Source organism: Mycteria americana, chromosome 2 (assembly GCF_035582795.1).
Source record: "Mycteria americana isolate JAX WOST 10 ecotype Jacksonville Zoo and Gardens chromosome 2, USCA_MyAme_1.0, whole genome shotgun sequence".
In the NCBI taxonomy this organism is placed as follows: Eukaryota; Metazoa; Chordata; class Aves; order Ciconiiformes; family Ciconiidae; genus Mycteria; species Mycteria americana.
In genome coordinates, this window is record NC_134366.1 from 131,798,089 (window position 1) to 131,822,290 (window position 24,202).

General features: G+C 40.7%; 1 protein-coding gene across 5 annotated transcripts; it reads left to right on the top strand.

The window, feature by feature from the left end:
• The first annotated feature begins 1,668 nt into the window (after positions 1-1,668).
• MRPL15 (mitochondrial ribosomal protein L15) lies at positions 1,669-20,421 on the top strand. 5 transcript variants are annotated; one of them, XR_012774457.1, is made up of 8 exons: positions 1,669-1,828; positions 5,325-5,482; positions 8,127-8,292; positions 8,791-8,914; positions 10,122-10,502; positions 11,955-13,388; positions 18,137-18,290; positions 20,248-20,421. XR_012774457.1 is itself a non-coding variant. In XM_075494669.1 (6 exons), the coding sequence occupies exons 1-5, from the start codon at positions 1,730-1,732 to the stop codon at positions 10,457-10,459; spliced, it is 885 nt and encodes a 294-aa protein (XP_075350784.1). In that variant the 5' UTR covers positions 1,669-1,729; the 3' UTR covers positions 10,460-10,502; positions 11,955-14,106. The 5 variants fall into 5 exon arrangements, 2 of the variants coding, with proteins under 2 accessions (XP_075350784.1, XP_075350783.1); XR_012774458.1 differs by lacking the exon at positions 18,137-18,290; XR_012774459.1 differs by lacking the exon at positions 18,137-18,290 and having other exon boundaries at positions 11,955-13,135.
• Positions 20,422-24,202: the final 3,781 nt, after the last annotated feature.

Sequence of the window (24,202 nt, forward strand, 5' to 3'; positions counted from 1 at the left end):
TGCTATTTGCCACGTAAATGTAACTTCTGTGAGGTGGCCTGCTGATGAGCCTCCAGCCTCGGAGATCAGTAATCTACTCATAATTAGACCAAGCTTTCAATCTTTTAATCAGTATAGCTGGAATGATCTTACCTGTATTCTGGGTTGCTGCTAGCGTGGCTCAGGGTCAAACGCCACGCTGGAGAAATGCCAGCTCTGCGTGGGTTGGACATTCCTGAGAAACACAGTAGTGGGCATGGGGCAGTCTGCCTGTTACAGACAAATGTTCAAGGAACCGAGCTTCTGAAATCCTGAAGGAATTGCTGAAAACATCTGAATTATGAACCTTTCAAAGACTTGTAAGTTGCCTGTCTCTCTACAGTGTGATATCTATCATGAGAGTCATACTTTTCTACTGAATTTCAAGGTTCTGCTTAAGCAGTAAGAGCTTGACAAGGCAAAGCATGCTCTAAACGATGTGTTTTTCCCTATCCTAGTGGCTGAAATGGACTTAGGTAAGATGGTTGTCCATACCAGCATGTCATGTGTATTGTTACATTGTAATTTTTCTTTTTTTTTTTTTGCAGGGGGTAAGAACCTGTACAGATTTCATACTGAAACTCATTCATTGCTGCAATGTGATTTCCATTTCACCCTTATTTACTCTCAGAACAGGCAGAGCTGTTGCGTGACCTTTTCTCCACAATGTAATCTGAAGCAGACATTCAACATGGAAGAAGGTTTTGGTCAAACAGAAGTTTCAGGACTGGAAGCAGGATATTACACTGAGAAGTACTGGGTGACTTTCACGAGGGGAACCGGCCTTTCTGCTCTGTAACTTCTCAGCGGCAGCTTCCCTAATTCAGTTCTTCACTCAGGTAAGCCTACAGCCCGCACCCCCTGCGCCAGAGGGTAACTGACTTCCCGCCAGACCAATACACCGATTGGAACTGCTGTATGACTTTCCAGTAGGTCCACTTTTTAGATTAAAATAATAAAAGTGATCAAGTACTGCAGCAGTACAAGGGAAGTCTCTAATAATAATGCACATATCCAGTAAGCATCCGCCTTTACACTTGTTGGATTGACACAGGGTGCTGCACTTTTAGTTGATCGGCGTTTCGTGCGCCGTCAGTCAGTTGGTCGTTTTGAGGTGCAGCCTGATGGTTTTAAACGCTTGGCTTTAAAATACTCGGCTGAGATCCATGTGAATAACAGAAAGGTAGATACTGGACAGCGAAATGTAGTTTGGGACCTACGCCTAACCCATCGGTACTCTTCGCTAAAAGGCGATGAAAAGAACGGATCCACGTTAACGTTTAACCCTCCGCAGCTTCCCCGTTCCCCCGGCACAGCGCGCACACGGCAGCCAGCCGGCCGCGGCCCGATGAGACAGCCCGGCTCCATCCCGCTCAGCCGCCGGCCCCGAGGGCGCTTCAGCCGGAGGCGGCACGGCGGCACCGCTCTCCTCGGCTGCCCCGCCCGGGCACGGCACGCCGCGCCTCTCCCCGCTCTGCGCTTCGGGCGCCTGTGAATCACCGGGCGGCGTTCACGGCCCGGGCCCCGCCCGCCGTTCCGCAGCGCGGCTGAAGCCGCGGGGCCAACCCTCTCCTCCGCCCGCGCCCTGCCCCGCCGGCGGGAGGGGGCTGCGCGACACTGTTGGGAAGGCGCAGGAGGTGCGGTTTACGGCTCTGCCGTAAAGCAGCTCGCCCGGGCGAGCGTTGCTGCCGCCCTTGGGAGGTGAGCGGACATGAGCGGGAATGGCGGGACCAAGGCCCTGGAGCTGCTGCGGTCGCTGCCCAGGGTCAGTCTGGCCAACTTAAGGCCCAGCCTAGGCTCCAAAAAGCGGGTGAGTGCATGCAGCTTGTCGGGTGGGTCGCGGGCATGCTTTTCCTCCGGCGGCAGGACTCCGCCTCGGCAGCGGGCACTCCCGGCCCCGGTGGCGTTTGCCTCGAGGGCTGTCAGAAAGCCTTTGGGAGGCTGCGGCAGGCCCGGGAGAACGGCCTGGCCAGAATAGGCGTGGGAGGGCAGAGGAGCGGGTGGCAGTGTTATGTGTGTTGGTCCTGTTCTTGCCCTTTCTATGTTCTGTAGCCGGTGTGTATGGCTATCCCCACAGAGAACTGGCTGATGAGTGGCCCTAGCTAAACCTCAGGGCCATCGTTGGGGGACGGGCGGAAACAGTAAAAAAGTATGGAATACCAAGTGTTTATAGGATGGGGTAATACATTTGAAAAGGGAAGGTTAAATGGCTTAAAAAGAAAAGGAACATGATGCCAGCCAGGATTTCTTGTTACTATTGATTTCTGAAAGATGAAACTAAATGCTCTCTTCCCTGTCCCCTTATAAAGTGATAGAGGAGTAAAGAAAAGAAACCAGGAAGAAACCCACCTGGTTTGGGGGAAATATCAGTGAACAGGGGGATGAGGTTCAATGGCTAAAGTCATAAGATCAGAAGACTGATAGGGAGTACCAAGCAGCACTGCCCTGTCAGTGCTCAAGGCTCCCTAGAGATGTCTATGGAGCTGGTGAATGCTGCATAGTTGTAACTCCTTAGACCTGTGACAAGACAAGAGAATGGAAATTCTTCCCCCCCTGCAACTCTTGGGGTTCCCCTGTCAAGTTACTTCATTTGGAGCTGTGAACACCCAGATTGGCCAGGATCAAGCGGAGCTGAAAGCAGCCCTGTACATAGCTGGAGTAGTGATTCTTAAGGTTTTTCAAACTAATCCAGGCTCCCAAATAGTATTTTCAGGCTTAACATCCAGAGGTTGTGAGATAGTCTGAACTTGAGATTTACTAGAACTGATGCTTTCCTACCAGTCTTTGGTCTCAGGACTTTTTGTTTTTCAAGGTAGCTGTTGGGTTTAGGAAAACACTTTTTTTTTTTTTTACCTTGAAAGTAGAGATTTTTGTATCCCTACTGGGCCTTTAGCAAGTAACTTGCAACTCCGTACAGGAAATGAGCATTTTTTTCCCCATGTTACTGCTGACTGTTTGCCTTCAGTTAGAGTTTGTACAAGTGACCTCAGCTCTGTTTCTCTGGTATTTTTCTTTTGGTGTCTGACTACCTTATTCTGTGATCACTCAAGTTCTCAAATAAGCAGATTGAAGAGCATTTGACTTCACAAACAGAAGTTGCTGCAAAAAAAAAAAAGTTTTGATTGGCTCTTCTGACAATCTAAAATCTGGTCAATGTACTGATTACATTCAATTTGTGACCAGATATTGTTGGTATATTAACTAGAGTTACTGTGTAATCTGGTGTGTGTACGGGCAACTGCCAGAAAGGGTGGGCCAGCTGTGTCCTCTCTTTGCCTCCAGGTGCTCATACCCGCTGTATATTTTGTACTGCTGCTAAAGGTTGGGCAGTGAGCCAGAGCGGGGAACTAAAACAGCTGAAAACGAGTTAGACAAAAATTAGTTTTCATCTAGTTTAATTCCTTGACCTGCCCAGTGCAGAGCCACACAACTGCTTGTGTCAGCAAAGAGGTGCTGTGAGTAAAGAAGCATAGCGTGTGGGCTGGGGACGAGTCAGCTTCCTTTGGTGGCAGGGATAGTCTAGTCTAGCATAAAACTGCACCTGAACTCTATTTAGTATTAATACAGGTAAGCTGTGCATCTTAGGTCAGATGATATTTCAAACATATTAATGTATTTTTTTCTGATGTATGTCCATACTGACTTTTCTACTAATATTTCAGTGCACATTAAGTGCTCCATAACTTTGGAAAACTTACAGACACAATAAAGAGCATAAAACATCAAATTTTTTGTCTTTGTGGTGTCAGTCTAATAATCAAGTACTGTGATGTAATGAGCCATTTTCAGACCCGAGTTTTACTCAATATTCTGTGCTGCAGTCTAACTGCATTAGACTTGGTAGCTTGAAGTTTGGTTATCTGAATGTTGAACACAAAAAATGAGAAATTGAAGAGGCTTACTGTAGTCTCTTTAATAATGAATTATTTACATTATTATTGATCCAACAGTGCCTATGCTGTGACTTAGCCAAAGTTAGCTTCTAAGCAGTACAAATACTGTTTAAAATGTGTTGCTGTACATGTCTCAGCCTGACTGATCCACATTGAGGAATACAATGGAAAATAGCAAGTGTGTGAATTGTGTTGTGCAGATATGAGACTAGTTAGCAACATGACATTGCTCCTCCCACATGCATTCACACTCCAGTGAATGTTGACTTAAATGGGAAAAACTTTGTAAGATCAAATGGATCCATCAAAGCCATGCACAGATGTGATCGTGCCTCTTGGAGCTGAACAGTGAACTCTACCCTGTGCAGCATGGCAGTGAGATTCTGAAGCATGTGGCTCTGTCTTATTCCTGACAAAGCATGAAAAAATCAAAGTGAGCCTTAGTGCTGCAAATTCTTCAGTATATGACTTAAATGAAGGCACCTTACACAGAAAACTTTATTAGTTATGTCAGAGTGAGCTGGCACCACTTCATTTAATAGCAGTCACTGCCAGCTGCTCATTTCCACCCTTGCTTACTACCTCTTTTGTAGTCCTAGAAATATTTGCGTACCCATGAATTGTACTGAATGGTGCAACTGACCTGGATTTTAAATTTAAAAAAAAAAAAAAAAAAAGGTTTTACCTTTGCTTATCTCTTTGATCCTGTTCATCATTTCGCTGTGCAAGTGCTTCCTGCTGGCACAAATAGGAGGTGAGTACAAGAAGATTGCTGAACTGCTACTTATGGCTGCAATGTTAATTTAAAGTGCTCGGAAAACTAACAGCTTAGTATCACAGTCTTAATTTTAAAAATATTAAAGGTTTAAAATACAGTCTTGTCTTTTGATTTGTAGTCGGTAGAAATTGCAACAGTTGCAGATTCTCTTTAGAAAGTCTGAGTCCACGGAAAGAATTATATGCATGCATAGCATATATAGTCTGTTCCCCTGCCTCTTGAAGTAGAATTGATTTTTTTTTTTTTTTTAATTTCTTTTTTCATTGTCAGTGTTCAGAAACTTCTGAGCAACTTTCTCATGAAATAGGAGGAAATATCAATAGTTAATTCGGGAAAATTCTCTAACTTAGTGTGTAAGAGGGTGTAAGAGGTAGGATTAAATACTAGTATTCCTTTTATTGCAATACATGTTCATATGAATTTTCAGGCTGTTTGTGGTGCCTGCCTAGAGCTGTGCTCTGCAAAAATCACCTTAACTGCTTTTCTGACTATTTTTCACCTTAGAAAAGAGCTATCTCTTAATTTTTCCTCAAGAATCAGCATTTTGCTCACTTGTTTATATCTCTGAAATCTTATGTTTTGTAGATACTTATCTCCAAAGTAGTTGATTAAATGTATCATTGATTGTTTTCAAGGAGAGAAGACGTGGCCGTGGAAGATATGGAGGTAGGAAGTGTGGTCGAGGTCACAAAGGAGAAAGACAAAGAGGAAATCGCCCCCGATTAGGCTTTGAGGGTGGTCAAACTCCATTTTACTTGGCCATACCAAAATATGGGTTTAATGAGGGACATAGGTAAGTTTCTTCACACTTACTGAGAAATTAATCATTGTCTGCTTTTGTTGATCTTTCTCCTGAAGCCAGAATGTAATATGACAAAGCAGGCCTAACTGAAAACGAGACATTCCTCTCAGATCATTAGCTTCCTTACCAGCAGAATCTCCCATTTCTTGTGAGATTATGTTTTTTGAATGAATTCATTTATTTTCTGTTGTTTTACAGCTCTGCTTATTTGCCCCCTTCTTTGCATAATCCCTCGTATGTAGCAGGTTACCCTTCCTTTTACAGCCGACTGCATTTCTCCTCTCAGACTGCTCCTCCATACATGCTTGTGTCTGCGCAGCAGATAACCTATTGAATTGACGGGGAACCCTCCCATTGGCTCGAGTGAGAATGTTAGGCATGGAAGTGTAATCCACAGCCTTGCTTTGTTATTTCTCTTTGCTTTATTCACCTGAAGCTCTGATCTGCTGCTAGCCAAACAGTTCTGCTTCTCTTCATCACTCTACTTTTTTAGCCCTGCAACACTGCAGTCTTTGTGTGTCTGCACTCCATCTGTTCCACCTGGGATCTTAACAAGCTCTTTAATATCAAATCTATTGCATGAAGCCATTAAGTCATCTTTCACAATTGTTCTCCTCAGACATTCTGCCTTGTTTGACACTTCTGTCCCCTTTTCACGTTGTGCTTGTTTGTGCCATGTCCTTCTTTCAGCTTTTCAGTGTTTAAAATGATTCTTCTAACCAGTCACTGTTCTTAGCTGGAGATCTCTATGCCAGTGTTTTATTAGTTTTCTTCACGATATTGACAGTTACAAAATTTTTGTTTGTTTGTTTTTTATTGTTGTTTAAAGCTGGTTTTGTTTCCGAAGATGGCATGTATGTTACCTTGGTCACTAACCATTTTGTTGCTTTTAGGTACGGTCATGAAAGCATTGTATGGATACAGAAGTTGTTATAGGCAGTAGTAACAAAAACGTGCCACACCTAGCAGACAGTTCAAGAATGAAAGGACTTATGTGAATTTATTTGTGAATTGTTAAACTTAGTTTGATTTTTGTTTCATTTGCTGTTATAATTTCATCAAATAGCTGTGCATTTTTAAATTTCCATTCTTTATGCACACAGTATAACTTACAGACCTGTCCTGATTATCAAAGATTTTCTCTGTCAGTCTTATTACTTTCCATGTGTGATTCAAACTACATTTCCAAGTACTGTCATTTCCTCCTGTTTGCTTAAATTATAATAAGAGTAAATGAGAAGCACTTTTGATAGCTGAAGACACAGTGTAGATCCACAGTTCCACAAAGGAAATGCTGTGGAATGCAGGCACTGAGCTTCTTGTGTTAACAGTGGTCACGAGTTTATGAATAACCAACAGCAAAAATCCATATTTCTGCAGTGACAAGAAACTAATAGGGTCTTGCTGTTGTTAACCACATCTGACAGCATGTGGAAACAAAAAAAGTACTCTGTAATTTCTTTTCAATGTTGCTGGCAAAATTTCAATGCCAGGCTATTGTAAATGTTTTTCTAGTGAACGCTGTAAGTGCACTTGAGAGAGACTATCATGGCAGGATGGGAGCATGCTGAACAATGTCTCTGCCTGTTTATCTTCACCTCACTCTTCTTTCTGTCTGCAGTGTTCCTCTACTTCTTGAACTTTTGCTCTGTTAGGAACTGACAGTGCAAATTCTGTTGCTTGTCCTGTCTTACTTAGCTTGCCAATAACAAAGATAAGCTTCTCAGTTTTTCTGCTGCCACTCACGGGTTTCCAATAGCAGTGGTTAAACTGATTGTATGAGAAAGTTTTGAGCATCAGCATAAATGGTATGCAGTAGGCATAGACACTGGGATTGGGAAAACTGTTCTAAGGATTGGTTTGTATGGCAAAGTTAGAACTTCATAAAGTGCAAACGTGGATTCTGCTGAAGCTGATGGTTATTGACAAAATATTCCAATTTCCTTTGGGGATATGGGCTAATGCATATTTTCTCAATATTTCTCTCCCTTGGTGGTATTTTGAGGAAGATTCCATTCAATACTTGCGAGATGTCAGGTACAGTGGTAATGGACTAAAAAATCCTGATGAATATAGGCAAGCTATGCGGGAGCACATACAGGGTTTGGCTGATAGTCTTTGACTAAATTTGTGTGGGAGGGGAGGATATATTTGGTTTTGACTGTGTATTTTTTTTGTCATATTTCCTGAATGTATCAGTGAAGCTACCAAACTGGATTCACTCTGAAGATGGTAGTTATTTAGAATCTTGTTGGCTTACCAAGAAATGCTGCCACTTTAATTTCTTCATCTTTTTTACTTCCTTAAACCAGTCGGCAGGTAGGGAGCTATTCTGGAATAAACTGAACTCAGCAACAGCAAAATTATTAATATCATATTGGAGGTGGGGGGGTGTGAGCAAACCTGAAGGCATAATGGAGTCTTGGGCTGTAACTAGGGCTTGCATTTGCATTAAATTAAACTTAAAATTTTGGCTTATGGATGGGTGCGTTTTAAACATTTACTTGGTGGTTTTAGGAGTAGGTAGAAAATGGAATACAGTGTGATGTATCTCAGTTGACCAGTTCCTATTAAAGCTTCAATTTTGTAAATTTCTCATTGTTTTGTTTGGGTTTTTTTGTTTTCCTCTCCCCAGCCGCAGACGTCAGTATCAACCACTCAGTCTTCAGAGGCTGCAGTACCTGATTGATTTGGGTAGAGTTGACCCCACGCAACCAATTGACTTAACACAGCTCACTAATGCCAGAGGTGTAACAGTGCAACCTCTCAAAAGGGATTACGGTGTCCAGCTGGTGGAGGAGGTATGCATACAAGGCACTTATTACTTCAGGCAGTATAAAGCCTTGGGTTTTCAGTTTTTCCATACCACGCTGTCAGATTGTCCTTCCCATGTTTTGGAAGCATCTTTGCTTTTCTAGACTAGTTTGCTGTGGAATTTTTGTGATGATAAATCCACTGGGGGGCACTGTGTGTTAGCAAAAAACCCCAGGATGATGTTTTAAGACCTGAGAGACTACAAAAATAACAGTTAAGGAGGACATAAGAGGTTGAACTGGTATTGTAATACAGAAGACTAGAATGTACTGAAAGAAATGTATAAATATTTTGGACAGGCAAACTTTTTTCATTCAATCCAGGTGACTTGACTGAGCAATTTAGTTACCAGTCTTGGTGCAGGGAACAGACAAATCATCGTATTTTGCAGGATTTAATGCTTCTTACAACTTTGTAGAGAAGAATAAATGTATGTCCTAAAATACTCATTTTAATGTTACTGTAATATGTGTTGAAATTTACAGGGTGCTGATATCTTTTCAGCAAAAGTAAATATTGAAGTGCAGAGGGCATCTGAATTGGCAATTGCAACCATAGAAAAAAATGGAGGTGTTGTAACAACATCATTCTACGATCCAAGGAGTTTGGGTAAGAACTTCTTTTCATTTCTGACCTTCCCCCCCTCCCCCCCAAATGTATGAAGATTAAATGATCCAAATCAAAGTTTCAAACATAGTTCTTACTGGAGAATCATCAACAACTTCTAATCTAAGGGCTTCAACACCACATTGTTACACAAATGTTGAACTGTAATGCATCGTCAGTTTTGCTTTTTTAACCGTTCATCTGTTTAGCCCTACCGTGGTATAGTCACTTACCAATCAGCCAGTCAAAGAAATCCAAGTAGCTTTGTAAATAAAGGAACTAATAAAAGATTTTTTTCTTTGAATTTTTGTCTTCTTTCTCACATGTTTAACACTAAGAAAATTCAGGAAAAAAATAGATTTAAAACCCACTCTGGATGTTTATATTTTTAATTTAGAATACTTTTCCAGTTAAAGTGAGGAAATAACTAAGTTACAGAAGCTCAGAATCGTTCCAGTCAAAATGGCTATTGTTTTCAGAACACTTTCACTGAAGAATGAGGCCTTGCTTTGCTTGAGGCTGCATCCTGCCTAATATTCATTCATGCAGTTTTTATTGACAATAATGGAGCTTTCATGTGTGAATGAGGAACAAGAGGAATAGCATTTTTAGTGTGCAAAATATGTTACCCTGGAATGATAAAAGTTCTTTTTTTTCCAATCTAGAAAATAATCAAAACATTAAGGTTAAAAGGATCTGGAATGTAATTTGCCAAATTCAGTAAAAGTTGAGGAGGCGAGGATAGTCTCACAAATGACTAAATAAGTGCACATGCCATTGATTCTTTATTTAAAATACTTCTAGAAACACTAAATTTGACATTTGTTGGTACACTGTGTAAATACCCATGCAAATGCATTGCTTCTAACCTGGAAGTCAACCCTTTAAATAAATGGCATTTTCTAGCTTAGTTATTGTGTCTTTCCGAAGGAGGCATTCTAAATGTGTTAGAAGTAACGAGTCATACAGATTGTCACTATAAATATCAGTTAAAACAGAGTTGTTTGTTTGGTTAAGTGAAACTTGTTAAATACTATCTTATTCTGAACAAGAATATTCTTAAGATTTGTTTTTTTGCTTGATACTTTTTAATTAATAAGAGTTTAGTAAATTATTTAGCACAAAATACTAAATAAGAAGGTGTCATTTAAGGTCTTTAAATATGTATTATGAAGCATAGTATCTAATTTTCTCTCATGTTTGCCCACAGAAATTTTATGTAAGCCAGTAGTATTTTTTCTGCGTGGCCAGCCTATTCCAAAGCGAATGCTTCCGCCTGAAGATCTGGTCCGTTACTACACGGATGCTAGGAATCGTGGGTACCTGGCAGATCCATCTAAGGTTGCAGAAGCCAGGCTTGAACTTGCCAAGAAATACGGTTATGTCTTACCAGATATAACTAAGGATGAACTCTTCAAAATGTTAAGCACACGCAAGGATCCTAGACAGATATTTTTTGGTCTTGCTCCAGGATGGATCGTAAACATGGCAGACAAGAAAATTCTAAAACCAACTGATGAGAGGCTGTTAAAATACTATAGCTCATGAATTCAGGACTGGAGACAACTGCAGGTGTACAGGAAACATCTGGGTATGAAATAATGGATACAAAGTGGTGTTTGTTTTTTTTTTAAGACTCCTGTTATACTAGACAAAACATAAATTTTTGTTTATGTAATCTTCTGGTGTAGCGCTCAACTTTTTAGTTGTCATAATACAGTGTATGAAAAGTCTTAACATTTGGAAACAGTGTAGAGTCTGACATAAAGTGTGTGTTCGGACACTTTCTCTTGTGATGCTTTGCCAGTTATTTTTTCAGACAAAATGTTTTGATGTTGCTGTTATTTCAGAGAATGATTCCAAAGAGTAACTTGACCTAATAATTAGTTTATATTTTTTCCCTCTCAATTTAAAATCAGAAACATGGCTGTACAAAACTAATATTAGTTTTACAATCATGTTACGTAGCATTATATTTTATGTTTTAGAAAATGGTATCTTGAATATCTCCAAGAGGCAGATGATCTATTTTTGGATGGGGAAAATTAAAAACAACCAGAAATAACAAAGTACAGAATAATTGATTAACCTCTTCAATTCCATAGCAATGTTTTGGATTTTGCTACTGCCATCAATAGTACTAGAACTTAAGAGGTCTTGATTTTTTGTCTTGTTCCTTCAGATGGAATTGAGAAAGACAGGGTGTGCAGTTTAAAAGAACTTTCTATCTAAATCAAAAAAACCCCCAAACTATCTTAAATCAATGGCTTTTATTATTCAAACAGAATTTAAAACTTGTCCAGACACAAATGTAGTCTTTAATAAAAATGCGTAGCAGAATCCAGAGCCAATGAATATGAGACGGTGAGAGTAGATTGTGAAGGATGGGAATGTGATGGACAAAGTATACAATTAGGATTCAGTTTTCAGCTTGATCATAGACTGCATATGTGACAGTGGACAAATGAATTCAGATGTTGTGAAAAGTTATGAACAAATTATTTTTATGGGAAACAGTATTTTAATCACACCAACTTGATACCATATTGAAAAATATTTTCCAACAAATATTTCTTTTTTCAATCTCTCCAGAATACTGTATTATGCAAGAATATTCCAGGTTTCATATGGAAGCTTAGGATTGGGCATTTGGGATGATGAACCAAGCAGTTAATTGAAAGATGAGAGAGGAGACTAAGTTAATCTATCAGAACTTGATCTGACTTCTCAGAAGTTAATGAGATGCTTCATAATTCCATGAACTTTAATGGAAGCTGAATTTGGCTTTAAAATAGGGATAATTTGGTTATTAGGAAACAGTCCGGAAGACCAGAACACAAGAATGAGTCTTGCTTTCCAATTTTCATGTGCCTTTGGAAATGCTACTTACAGTTTCCTGTAGCTGCCAAACCATCCCATCTCCTAGGGAAAGCCCTCTGAGTGCCAGAATCTCCTGTATAACACCTGTATTTCACTTGTTTGCCTCAAGGGGCAGGGAGGGGAAGAAAAAACCACATTTTTAAATATCTTCTTTTTCTTTCAGAGAATAACAAGAAGCGGATGAATTTTTTTGTTGGTGTTTGTCAACCAACCCATATTTTTGCTTCACTCAACAAACTGCCTTGTCAATTAATATGAGCATCTGTAATCACAAAACAAATAAAACAAATCTTCTGATCTCATGCTGATTAAATAATCTGAAATCCAGAGATTAACAATGGAAAGTTACTAATTTTTGACAGCTCACTCTTCAGCTTCTATTGTCTGTTGTTAATGTGTGGTGGATGCTATCAGTAATGGTCATTCTCCTGATTGGTGGTTTAAGTATAGGAAACATAGCAAAACAACACCAATATAAAATTGGATTGTGAATAGCAGGAATTTGTTCTTAGTGGCATTAACATTCATATTTTGTAAGGTGCACAACACTTTTTTTGGCACATTAAGAATAATACCGTGTGCCAAAAAAAGTATAGCTAGTGTTAACTTGACTGTGAAGTAAATAACTTTCTCGCTTTAGATGTATCCTGTTCTGCATCCTGATGATTGTTGGTTTGGAAACTTAAATGACAAGCAATATTTTTTTTTACTTTTTTTTTTTTTTTCTTTTTGTTATTACAATACTACTGCCTGCATTTGGGAAGGAGTTGGAGGCGGGGGAAGAGTATTTATTGCCTTCCCTTATTTGTGCCATAATGTTTCTGTTTTTATGAATCAATTCACAATTGTATTTTGTGGAGGTGGTGGTATTCAACAGGAAAGCTACTTAACTGGAAGCGAAGAAGGAAGTTAGTCATATTAGTGAAGACCAGAAGACAAAAGTGTTTATGTATCATTGTGTATTTTTGGGAGGAGAAGAGGGGGGAAGGCAACTTTGTTTCCACTCCTGCTCTTTGTATTAAAATGAACAAATTACTCTGAGCAATTTTTTTTTTTCCTAAATCAATTTCTTTGATATACACACGCGTGCACGCGCTAGTTTCTGTAGACTTCTAAATGGTTTTCAGGTGAAAGGGTAACTTGGATAAAATGATAACAGTGAAAGAAAGAATGAAAACAGGAAACAGATGTCTGGTGACGTTGAGGGATTGGATAGCACTTATTCAGTGGACGACGTCTTAGTCACAAGGCAGCTGTATCCTGGCTCTGATACTACAACGCTACAAATACCTTGGAGCCAAAACAGCCACGTTCCACAAAATCCGGTCATTCTACTTTATAAAGGTGATCTTTTATCATCTTATAATTGGAGAGGGCAAAAAGGGCTGTATGTTGCTTTATTTAAAATATGCAATGCTTGTCTCTCTCTTTTTTTTTTCCCTCTCCTGTTTACAGTAGCTAGTATTTTATAATGGTTGCTCTGATTTTTATTTACTAGTGAAAAAAGTGACAAGGCTATAGAGGATTTCCTGTTCATTTTATCTCGTCAGGAACACAAGTCTCCTGGCAACCGAATACAGAATTATCAAAAGCACAAGTAAGTTATTGACAAGGTTTCTAATAAATCTGCAATAAACAGCCTCCCAATGGACTGTTGTTTATATGAGGGTCAGGCTCACTGATGCAAGACTTCAAGCCAGCACTGGCATCTAGGGCCATTCTCTTTACTTAGGAATATGTACCATGTTTTCATGTTTGTCAGATAAATGATTGCCTTGGATATCCTGTTTTGATAGGGGTTTTTCATATGCAACAATGTATTACACAGCAAGGAGCACCCAATCTGCTGTAACCGGAAAAGCATGATCAAGTAGCTGAGGAAAAGAAATGTTATTTGTGCCATAAAAATTGACATGGCTTTCAGTATTTTATCAACAACATCATACTTTTGAATGGTTCCTTGATAAAACTGATTACATATGTGAGACTGAAATAAAAATAAAGGTCTCTGAATAAGTACATACTTTGTTATATCATACCTTGATAATTAGAAATCACTTATTTCGTATGAGATAGACTCTACTAACAGCAGCCAGTCAATACTATACTTACAGGTGGCTCACTGCAGACTCGAAGCAAGTTAAAATAAATGCATTTTCCCTTTTACTTATATGTGTAACAAAGACATTCTGGCTTTTCATTCATTATACTTCATAGTATAGTATTTGTGTTTAACAACCAGAAGCTGACTGTACCTTTCACTGATTTCCAAAAAGTAATAAATTAATAAATCAGTGGCCCTGATCTGAATCTCTGCTGGCAGTGTGCCAACATTGTTTTGACATACAAGCATAATTGATGTTAGTGCTCCAGGAAGTCATATATAAGTGATCAATTATGAAGATAGCTTCCCATTGCTATTTTATTATTTTCTATTTTATTGCTAAAATTTAAAATGCTAATGCAAAGCTAATTTTGCACTGTTGAACACTCACAAGTTCTGTTAAAATTTGTCTCTAATTTGAAATTGTTGCACAAATTTTGTATTTTAAATATTTAAACATTACATTTACATATATCTAAAATAAGAAAGATGCTGTGTCTGTCCAAAATGGCCAGTTTAATATTCCATATGCAGATTTCTTAAAGTGTCTTGATCGGTGATCAGATGGGAATAGTTTTACATAACTTGCAGTGTGTACTTCAGCTTACTGTGTTATGGTTTAGTCTATGAAAAGATGTAGTTAGAAGTCCTAGTGTGACAGAATTCTTGCCCATCAGAAAAAAATTATGAACTTTTTAAGGTCTTTCATCTCCTAGCCCAGGTGGCCCATCTTGGTCTTTTGTAGCAGGAATATATGGCATTGTCTAAAGAATTATTGGTTTCTCAGTGGAAGCGAACTGTCCTCAGATCTATTCTGTCTCCTTTGGTTAATATTCCTTCTGTTGCATCTGCATCTTCCCGAGGTCTCTTCTCACTTCTCTCGTTGTAGTGGTGGGAACTACAGGGCTCAATCATTCTCACAGTGTCATCCTGTCTGGCCCACTCTGGGTTTGAAAATCTGGTTGTTTTATGTGCCTCTGGAGCAGGAAAAGTGTTGATCATTCCTGCATCTGTTTATACGAGGGCGTTTTTCGTGGCTTGAGTTTCCTGGACTGGTGTTGCTTTTGTTGTTAAAAATGTCAACAGCAATGCTGTTTACTTGTTAAGCTTGTAGATTCCAAGACACATGCTGACCGAGTTAGAGGGGCCTTTGAGCAATGGATTTGGAGTTTATTCAGAGTCAAGGAACGCTCCTAGAAGGGTGTCTGTGCACTTAACTCAGAATTACACACACTAGATACAAGTCTTAATGGATAGGCAATTTTGCGTTCAATGCATCAATGCCCAAATCAGTCTCTCCTTGCACTTTTGGAAACCCAGCATCTGTAAGGTTCGTTCTAGTTTCATGATAGGACTGTCCCGTCTGCTCTCTAATCTATAAATAAGGGCAAGTTAGCCTGAAAGTCTGCCATTTCTTGATGATTATTTTTTTATTGTTGTTCCTTGTGCAGGTAATGACAGCTAGAGGCTTGTGTACATAGAGCAGTCTATGAAAAATAAGTTGATATGTAAATTTACAATTAACTAGTGGTTATGGATTTTTTTGTGGTGCTAGTGTAGTTTGCCTTGCTCCCAGTGTGGAGTACCTTAAATTAAGACAATAAATTCACTCTTAATATCTGACAAGGGAGATGCTTTCTTTACTTTGTTGCATGTAGCTGTGGTTCAGAGCTTCAACAGGTGGAATCCAAAGTTCCCTATAAATTTAGTATAGTGAGATACTGTCTTAATTTCAAAATTAATGCAAGTCTAAATTTACATTGCTCACATGTAGACAATTGTTTAAGCTCACTTCATAGTCAGTAGAAATCTGATTGATACAGTCAGTGGAGCCTGGAGAATCGCTGCGTTTAGCCTGAAGCAGACATCTGAGCAGCTAAATTGCGCTCTAGGCTCCACTGACTGTGACAGTAGTTTTAACATACAGTGCAGCTGTATACACGTAAAACATAAGTATCTGGAACTGAATTGCACTCTGTGTTTTCAGTGACCCCAGATGCTTGAAGTTAATGGGGAGATCTTGTGGATCACAAGCCACCAGTGTGGATTGCCTAGCTCAGCATTTGGAACTTCTGAAGTTTGATGTACGGGGTTGTGTTTGTCTTTGGAAATAAGTGTGCTAATTTAATAAAAAACAAGTCAGAGGACATCTTGGTGCCACAAGAGGTGAAATGCTGGCAATTAGATGATATGCGTTATGTTACAGCTATTGGAGAGCACAGCTTTTCCAGGACACAGAAATTGGTGGCATCCTCACCTAGAAGCCTCTGACTCTTCCAAGGTGGATGACTCCCGGCTCACAGCTCTGCACTGGTATTGCCGTTCCTGCCTTCTTTGGCCCTTGTGTAATACATTGCTGATGTTTGTGCTAACTCGAATGTGTGCATTTCCTCTGCAAGCAAAGCAGGGAAATTAAAGTTGCCTGAACTTGCAAATGAGAAAAAATGGGAGAGGAGGATAGTGTCCCTCTGAGGTGTCTCCTTCAGCAAGTGGTGCTTGTAATGGTCAGAGAAGGTGACTGAGATACTGAAACACAGATGTCTCACTGCTCTCTGAGAACATGCAGTCCAGTGCGTCTCTTAGGGTCCCCCCTACAACTGCTGTGGTGAATTGTGGTGTGTGTATAAAAGACAGATTTGGGACTGAATCTTCTACAGATTTTGACTTGCCATTTCTCCTGTTTTCAGTGACTTCTGGGTCCCTGAAACCTCAGACGTGTTTGGTTTTTAGTGCATAGGTAATCATTTATCCCCCCCTTTTTTTTTTTTTTTTTTTTGGCAAAGCAATTGCACTAGTCACCACAGCAGGCAGTCTGGGTATGGCCCATGTACTAGGATTGAGACTGTTCCAGTCAAAATATTATTCTACTGGATTTATGTTGGACTTGGCTGGCTTGACGTTGATGCTGCCCTGACTTCTAGGACTTGTGAAATGTCTGGGCTAATTATGACTTTGTTGTTGGGTGTTGTTGTTATTGGAAGTCTCCAGCCCTTCTAGGTTCATCATTAAAGACAGGTGTTTACCGTGGAATGATCATGAAATGAATTACCATAGCAAGGACGTGAACATGTTGCAAAATTCTACCTGGGTCAGTTTTTCTGCACTCATTTGTATGTAACTGAGGGAATCGAAGCACTGGGATACTATGATTTTGTCCTTATTTATTGTGGAAAAGCTTATCTGTTCATTAAGAGAACCTAAGAAGAAAATGGAGGGTAAAAAGCTGCCAAGTCATTTTTGCTGCATCTTGTGAAAAGTGCGTTTTCCCAGTTCGAACTGTTGCTCTCAGCTGAGCTGGATGGTTTTGCTTGCAATGTATTAGGAAACTGCCATGGCAGCAGACCACTATGGGCCATGACATGCAGCTGTGGTACTGTAGTTGGCCCTAGCGAAAAGAGAAGATAACCTGTGCAGACTTGGGAACATGAGAACCAAGGTACGAAAGTCTCCATCTGAAGAGATTCCAAAATCAGGAACATACGAGTATTCTGCAAACACCACTGAAACTCCGCTGCATGTTTAATTACTCATTGTTTTTGCTGACTGTACTGTTACAAACTGTAAGTATTCAAGAAATTATTTAAAGAATACATTTTAGGTTTTCTTTGTTGTCCTTAGAGTTTTCAGCCCTGCAGGGATCTTGTTTCCAAGCATTGTTCCTGTATCCAGCAAGGCTAGAAGCAAATTTAAGAAGTGGGAGCCAGCATTTTCATGTGATGGCATTATTCCAGGAACTGGTGCTTTAGGTTAAACAGTAAATATTGTGAGGCTTGCAAAACAGTTACTGATTCATCGCTTATACCCTGCTGACTTATTCATTGTTTGAGAGCATAACTCCTCTGCTGTCTCTGCAGTTGACCTCCAGTCACGTCTCCTTGGCATGAAAGAAACATGCTGTTGTTTCCAGCATCCAAACCTGCGGGTAACAAATATTATATTACCAGGTTCATAAGCATCCCACACAAACAACATCCTCCTCTGCTCCTTTCCCCAAATTACAAGACTGCTGTGATCATTTGTAGTGCTGGGAGTTGCGTCTGCTCACTGGGGTAGGGAGAAGAAGGTCCAGTGTCCTTCTGGTACAGGCAAGGCTGACACCTAGTGACCAGACACATTTATTCCTATGGGAATTCACTGAAGTCTGGTTCAGTGACTACTCACTCTTTTCTAAGTCTGGAAGGCTTAAACTTCAAAGTGAATAGTTCGTTTATTTCATCATCACTTTTGGCCTTTGTTTTCAGTGTTTCTAGTGTAGTCTTCTAAAGATGAAGTTAAGGTAGCTTGAAAGCTTGTTCAAGCTTAATACTGGAGCCATACAGGTTTTGCATGTCGTCTCCTGGGAGCTGTGCATTGTAGCTGCTGTGAGCAAACCGAGATGGCTGATAGCAGTCAGCGGTAAGTTCAGAATATGGTCCTTTTATGGTTTTTCCTTAATAAAATCATGGCTGACCTTGCTGTTTGGATTCTCTTTACTCATCCTGTTTTAAAGAATCCAAAATCAAACATAATGGGGTATTCTCTGAGTTGCAGGATTTTCTGTCTACTGATGTCTGCTGACCAGGGGTAGCATCTTACAATGACGCTGCTACCTGGAAAGCGCTGTCTGCTCCATCATCATTGCAGATCCTCCTGGAAATACTTTGCATTCTGTGCCTTAGTGAACTGTGTATTAAAGAGGAAGAGTAAAACCTAGCTAAAAGACTCTTCCAGAATGCTTCTGATTTTTCTTTGGTTATCTAGGTTAATATTTCAAGAGTATAACATACTGCTGAGAATTGTGTGTGACCTTTACTAAAAGGAGTAGCCATATAAATTTGGGGAAACAGCCCCCGCAATGCAAACCAAAGCAGTCTTCTCCTTGTAAGAATAATCACTGACTCCAAAAGTAGACTGCAGAGGTTCTGAGTGGTTCCCCACATTAAGGGGTTTCACGTGAAACCCTATGCTGAAGCCCTAAAGCAGCCTTCTTGGAGCAGTCCTTGGGACAGGAGGAATTTTTTGTCTTTGAAATGTCTTTTGTCATTTAAATGTTTCTTGAAATATTGGAAATAAACATTTTGGTTGATTCAGCATGACTCTTTGCTACTAGCACTGTGTTTGGCTACACAAAAGAGTCAGAGCTCAATGTTTTTCTGTGGCTGAAAGGAAACTTTGATTCTTCCTGAATGAAATAACTAGGAACTTGCACAAGCCCTGTGTTGTTGAACGGAAAAGGCAGGCTTTTTTTCCTTCAGATAATCTTTTATATCTGACTCGGAACTTTACATATAGCTCAGGTTCTGTATCTGTGGCATGTTTCTAATTAGCCCATGAAAAAATAAGGGTTCTGTGTTTCAAAATCCGCTGATTTTTCATGTGCTAACCATCTCTCTCCAGAGGCACATCCTAACAGAGGGCTAACAACTTCCCAATGCAAAAATCTCCATCAAAGGCAGCAGATTCCAGTCTCTAAGCAATACGAGCCTCCAAATAGCCAGTGTCTTTCCATAAGTCTGGGATTCAGGTGCTCTGACACTGTGGTCTGTGGTCATTTTTTTACTCGGAGTAGTCCCCATCATCGTGGTGTATTTTTTTTTTCCGTCATCACAGCTTTCACGGTTTTGTTCAGAGCTGCAAGGGCACCACCAAGCCTGACCACCCCTGCCTGACCCACCAGCCAGTGTCCTGTTCCCATCCCCAGGTAGGTGCCCGATGCCTGGGGCTGGGGCTGCCCTGGTGCCCCCGGCTGACAGGACAGGCTGCCAGCCCCTGCCCTGCTGCCCCCTCACGGGGCTGTGACACTGGGAATTGGAATCGCAAAATTGTCCAAACATACACGTACACCACAGTTCTTGGTCACGGTCTGAAAAACTGATGGTGCAATTTGGTGAGTGTCTCAAAACTGCCGCCCAGTAACGTTTGCCTGAAGGGAAAGCTGCGTTTTCTCAGTCGTGTTTGCAGCCGTCCTTGGTGTCTCTCCAGAAGGAGCTCACAAACAAGGTTAAAGGGTAATTAATTTGCATAGTCAGTTGAATAATTATTTTAAAAGTTCACAAAAACTGACTTCTAAACTTAAAGATAATTTCATTCACACTGAAAAGCTAATGATCAGTTACGAACAAGAGTCGCAGAGCAGGTAAATGTGACTTTGACCAGGTATAAGTAATAAAGAGACTGCGAAGTCTTCATTTTGAAAGCTAAATATTGGGGACCCTGAAGGCCTTGAATGTGATCTTTGAGTTTATAAGGAATGCAGTATATAATGATTCCACTTCTTTTCTCTCTCTCTTTCTCTTTTTTTTTTTTTTTTTTTTTTTTGTAATGGGAGTTTTGTTAATCGGTCAGTCTAAGCCAATTGTTTTCATTATTTCAGACCACAAGTGCGGGATTCCTGCCTTTGTTCAAAGCAGCGCTGTGGGGAAAAATAAAGCTCTCCAGCATCAAAGTAACTTCTTGTGCCTTCGGGGAATAAAGCAGGGCATCTGTTATGGCTCCGTCTTCGTGGACAGGCAGACGTCACTTCTGGAAAACCTACTCGGAGCCTCAGGCAACCTGCGTAGTCTTTGTCAGTCCTGTGCTGCTCTACTTACACTGGTAGCAGTAGTACCCAAGCAGCAGGTGCCCTAGGGTAGAGCTACGTCCATACATCTGCTCCAAAATAATGCATGGTATGGAGCTCCAGCAGCACAGATATGGGAACGCATGCAGGCACAGCCGGGGGAAATCACTCAGCCCAGCCCCTGGTGCTCAAAACTCCCCCTCAAACCTCCCTCGCATGGTGGCTGCAGTCCTCCAGCAATGTGCCAGCCTGGACGTGATGGCACATGGAGAGAGCCCTGTGACCCAGGCAGGTGCTGCCATGTCCTCCCCTCCAGTGCCGTGACATGCATGGGGAGCAGCTTGCGTACCCCCCTGCCCCGGATTACTGGGTTGAACTGCTTTGCAGCTGGGTTGGGAGCCGAAGGGGTGAGCTGCCTCCTGGTCTAGCAAGGGGTTTTGAAGGAGTTTTTTCTCCTCTGACAGAGCTCACCTGCAAAGCCTCAACTATCAGCTGCCACCTGGTAATGTGGGAAGAATTATATTTCCTTTCTTCAAATAATGGCAAACCCAGCCAGGACACTCACGGGCCTAACTCTGCCTGCTCATACAACCAACTACCATCATACCAAAAAAGAGACTGATCTTTTAGACTCACGTGCCTTTGTCAGAACTTTGCGTGTGGTTTTGTAGGAACCAACAAGTAAGGCGTGCAGCTCTGCGGCTTTTCTTCTGATTTTACTGTATCTGAAATCACAAGAGCTTTAGTGATACTTCTGACTATCCAAGGAGCTGGGCCACTTATACATATACTTCCTTTTTATATTACAAGCTCTTCTACCAATTCACTTGGACTTTACCTGTATTTTATTCATAATGCAACTGGATTCATCATACACCTGCAAATATGAAGTACAAAGGCATTTCCTAATTTCAGTCACAGCCAAAGTTAAAGTTAAATGAAAGTTAAAGCTGAATGTACCTGCTTGATCTTAGTTCTTCTCGTGACTCAGGATGTCTCCCCACTACACACTCACTTGAATTTTATACAGCTGTGTTCTAAAAATACCAATTGATGAAACTTTAGATAGAAGATTTTACACTGTTGAGATTGATTGTTTGTTGGTTTTTTTTTTTTACAGAAAATCACCAGGAAATGCATGATTCTACCCTGAAACACTCTTTTTGTATCCCTATCCACTAATATTCTTTATCAGAAGAAGTCAACTGTTTGTGATTATTTCTGTTTATGGTGTTATTGACTCATTTTTGAAACAAGAATTTTTGAAAATTCCTAATTCCACTTTCCTATAAAAGCTTATTGACTAGCCCAAATAAAGACATCATGGTGAAGTATAGGCTCGTGCATTAAGCTATACAGTACAGTGTAATTTGAATGATGATGGATCTTTTGTGCTCACAGTGGAATAACTGAATTTCTTTTTGTATGTTTGAGCAATTTGTTCAAATGATTAACATGAACAGAAAATGCTTACCAAAAGGAAGAGGTCAAAGGGAGAATATAAAGGTCTCATATGAATGAAAAAGTTATTATGACATGGAACAAACTTTAAAGGCCATTTAGTTCTCCTGGGATTCAAATATTTTCTCTCTTCTCTTTGCCCGTTTCAACCTCTTCTGTGCCATCCTTCCTAGGATGCTAAAGCCTCTGACCATGTGAAAGATATGTCTGAGGGTCCCACAGGACAACAGGTCATCCTGACTCACGGCACATTTCTGTTCTGAGTAACCTCTCTGTACTAATTTGTTTGGATCAATTAGATTACATATCTTCTTTGGTTTTTTTCACATCCAATATGCAAAGAAGTCTACACCAATGTCCCTTATTTACTGTGAAAATACTGTAGTTTGTTACCCCTTGACTGATAATCAAAATCCAATCGGCAAGCTACTCCCTGGCTATTAATTTGTTTCAGTAAAAAGCGTAGTGCACATAAACTGCTGATTTTGTCAAACTGCAGCCTGGCGGCCAAAAATACACCATCCCTCTATATAATCTTTACAGAGTTTTCAAGTAAAACTTTGACCTGGATGCATCATAGTCTATAGTATTTCTGGAAGGCTGGTAGTAGTCGTCCATTGGTCACAAAGTTTGGGAGGCAGAGAGCGAGCAAGAGCTGGCGATAACAGCGTAGCCGCTTCTTCCATAGGTAGCAGAGCTCTCAGCTGCAGGCCCACCCGGAAAGGAAAGGAAAGGAAATATGCTTTGGTAGCTAACACTAATGCCAGCTGACATTCCTAGAGTGTGATGGCTTCTTATCATAACCTCATACAGCCAGAAGCTAATTCCCTTAATCAGGTTCAGGGAATGCTACAGTCCAGTTTTCCTGTGGTTTACTCTGATTTCCTAAGGAAAGACGTGTTGTGTGACAGCACACGCTTGCCTGTCTGCCTACCCATTTGGCTCCCTCGCCATTTCTTTTGAAATGTTTTGAACAGTTTCAGCCCTGCTTGATGGAGGAGCGGAAGTGTCCAAGAGAGAAAGGTCCCACAAGCCCCGTGAAGACAAGCAGCCGGACTGGGAGAGGAGGCTCACGTGTCCCCATCGAAAGACAGGCTTAAATGTGAATTCTCATTAGACACCAGCAAATGTAGCTCCAAGGCTTCAGCTAGAGAAGCCAGGCTTCAGCAGGGGTGCTGCTCATAAGCCATGGGTGAGGGCACGTGTCTCCTGCTCCTGGCGCTGTTTGAAAGATGCACACAAAGGTACTGACTGGAGAGGGAAACAATGAAATCGAATCCACAAAATATCCTGTCAAAAGTAAAATAGAAACACTTCTCCCCAAAATATTTTTCAGTCACAGCAGTCTTAATACTGCTTGTAACAGTAGTAAGAACAACCCTTTCAGCTGTGGTGTGATTTATACAAAGTTGGCAGCCCTTTAAGGTTAGAAAAATTATAAGCATAGCCTTTATAACCATAAGCTTTCACATCAACAGGTGTAAAATTTTCAAAACTATTCCAAGTGCATTTACTACAAACTCAGCTAGTAAGTTGAATTTTTACATGCTGCTTTGTTCCAGTTTTGTCTCCACTTTCTGCATTTTTTTTCACTTGCCACTCATAAACAAGGGAGACAGATTTTGTTGATCAGTGTCAGAAACAGATAGATGTAAAGCACAAAGAGTGCAGAGAGAATAAAATATATTGGAAGCTGCTATTAGCCTAGGAGAAGATCTTAATTAAAAAGATAATTTCCTAATTTTTTGTGAGATGAACATTTCCCGTTTTTCCTAATTTGGTCTTGGTGGTCACCTAATTTGACTTGGTGGTGACTTTTATCGGTTACTCAGACTAAAAAAAGAATAATGTTTTGTGTAAACTTATTTTGCAGATGCGGACCATTTTCAAATGGCAAAAAAAAAAAAAAAGGTGTCTTTCTTTTTTTGCTACTAGTTTTCTTTGGGAGAGGAACCAGCTTCTTTTCTGCCCTGGCTGGAGCTGGGAGAATGCACCTGCCTGCGTGACTCAGCGGGAAACGAGGAGGTAACGCAGCTATGCATGGGGCCAGCAGGGCCGACGTGTGTTTTGCTGCTCAAGAAAGAGGCTGGCTGGTACTTCCTGGCATCTCCCAAGGGAATTCAGCCACCAGAATATGCTTATTGCTAAAACAACAGCACTGACGAGGTGGGGCAGCCGGCTGCCCTGCCAGGGCCGGGGACAGAGTGGGCTGCCTCCTGCAGCCGCAAAGCCGTGGGTGGTGAACGGCCAGGGGTAAGGAGGGGGTCCCCAGCCTCGGGCTGTGTTTTTCAGCCCTGTGGGGTTTGCA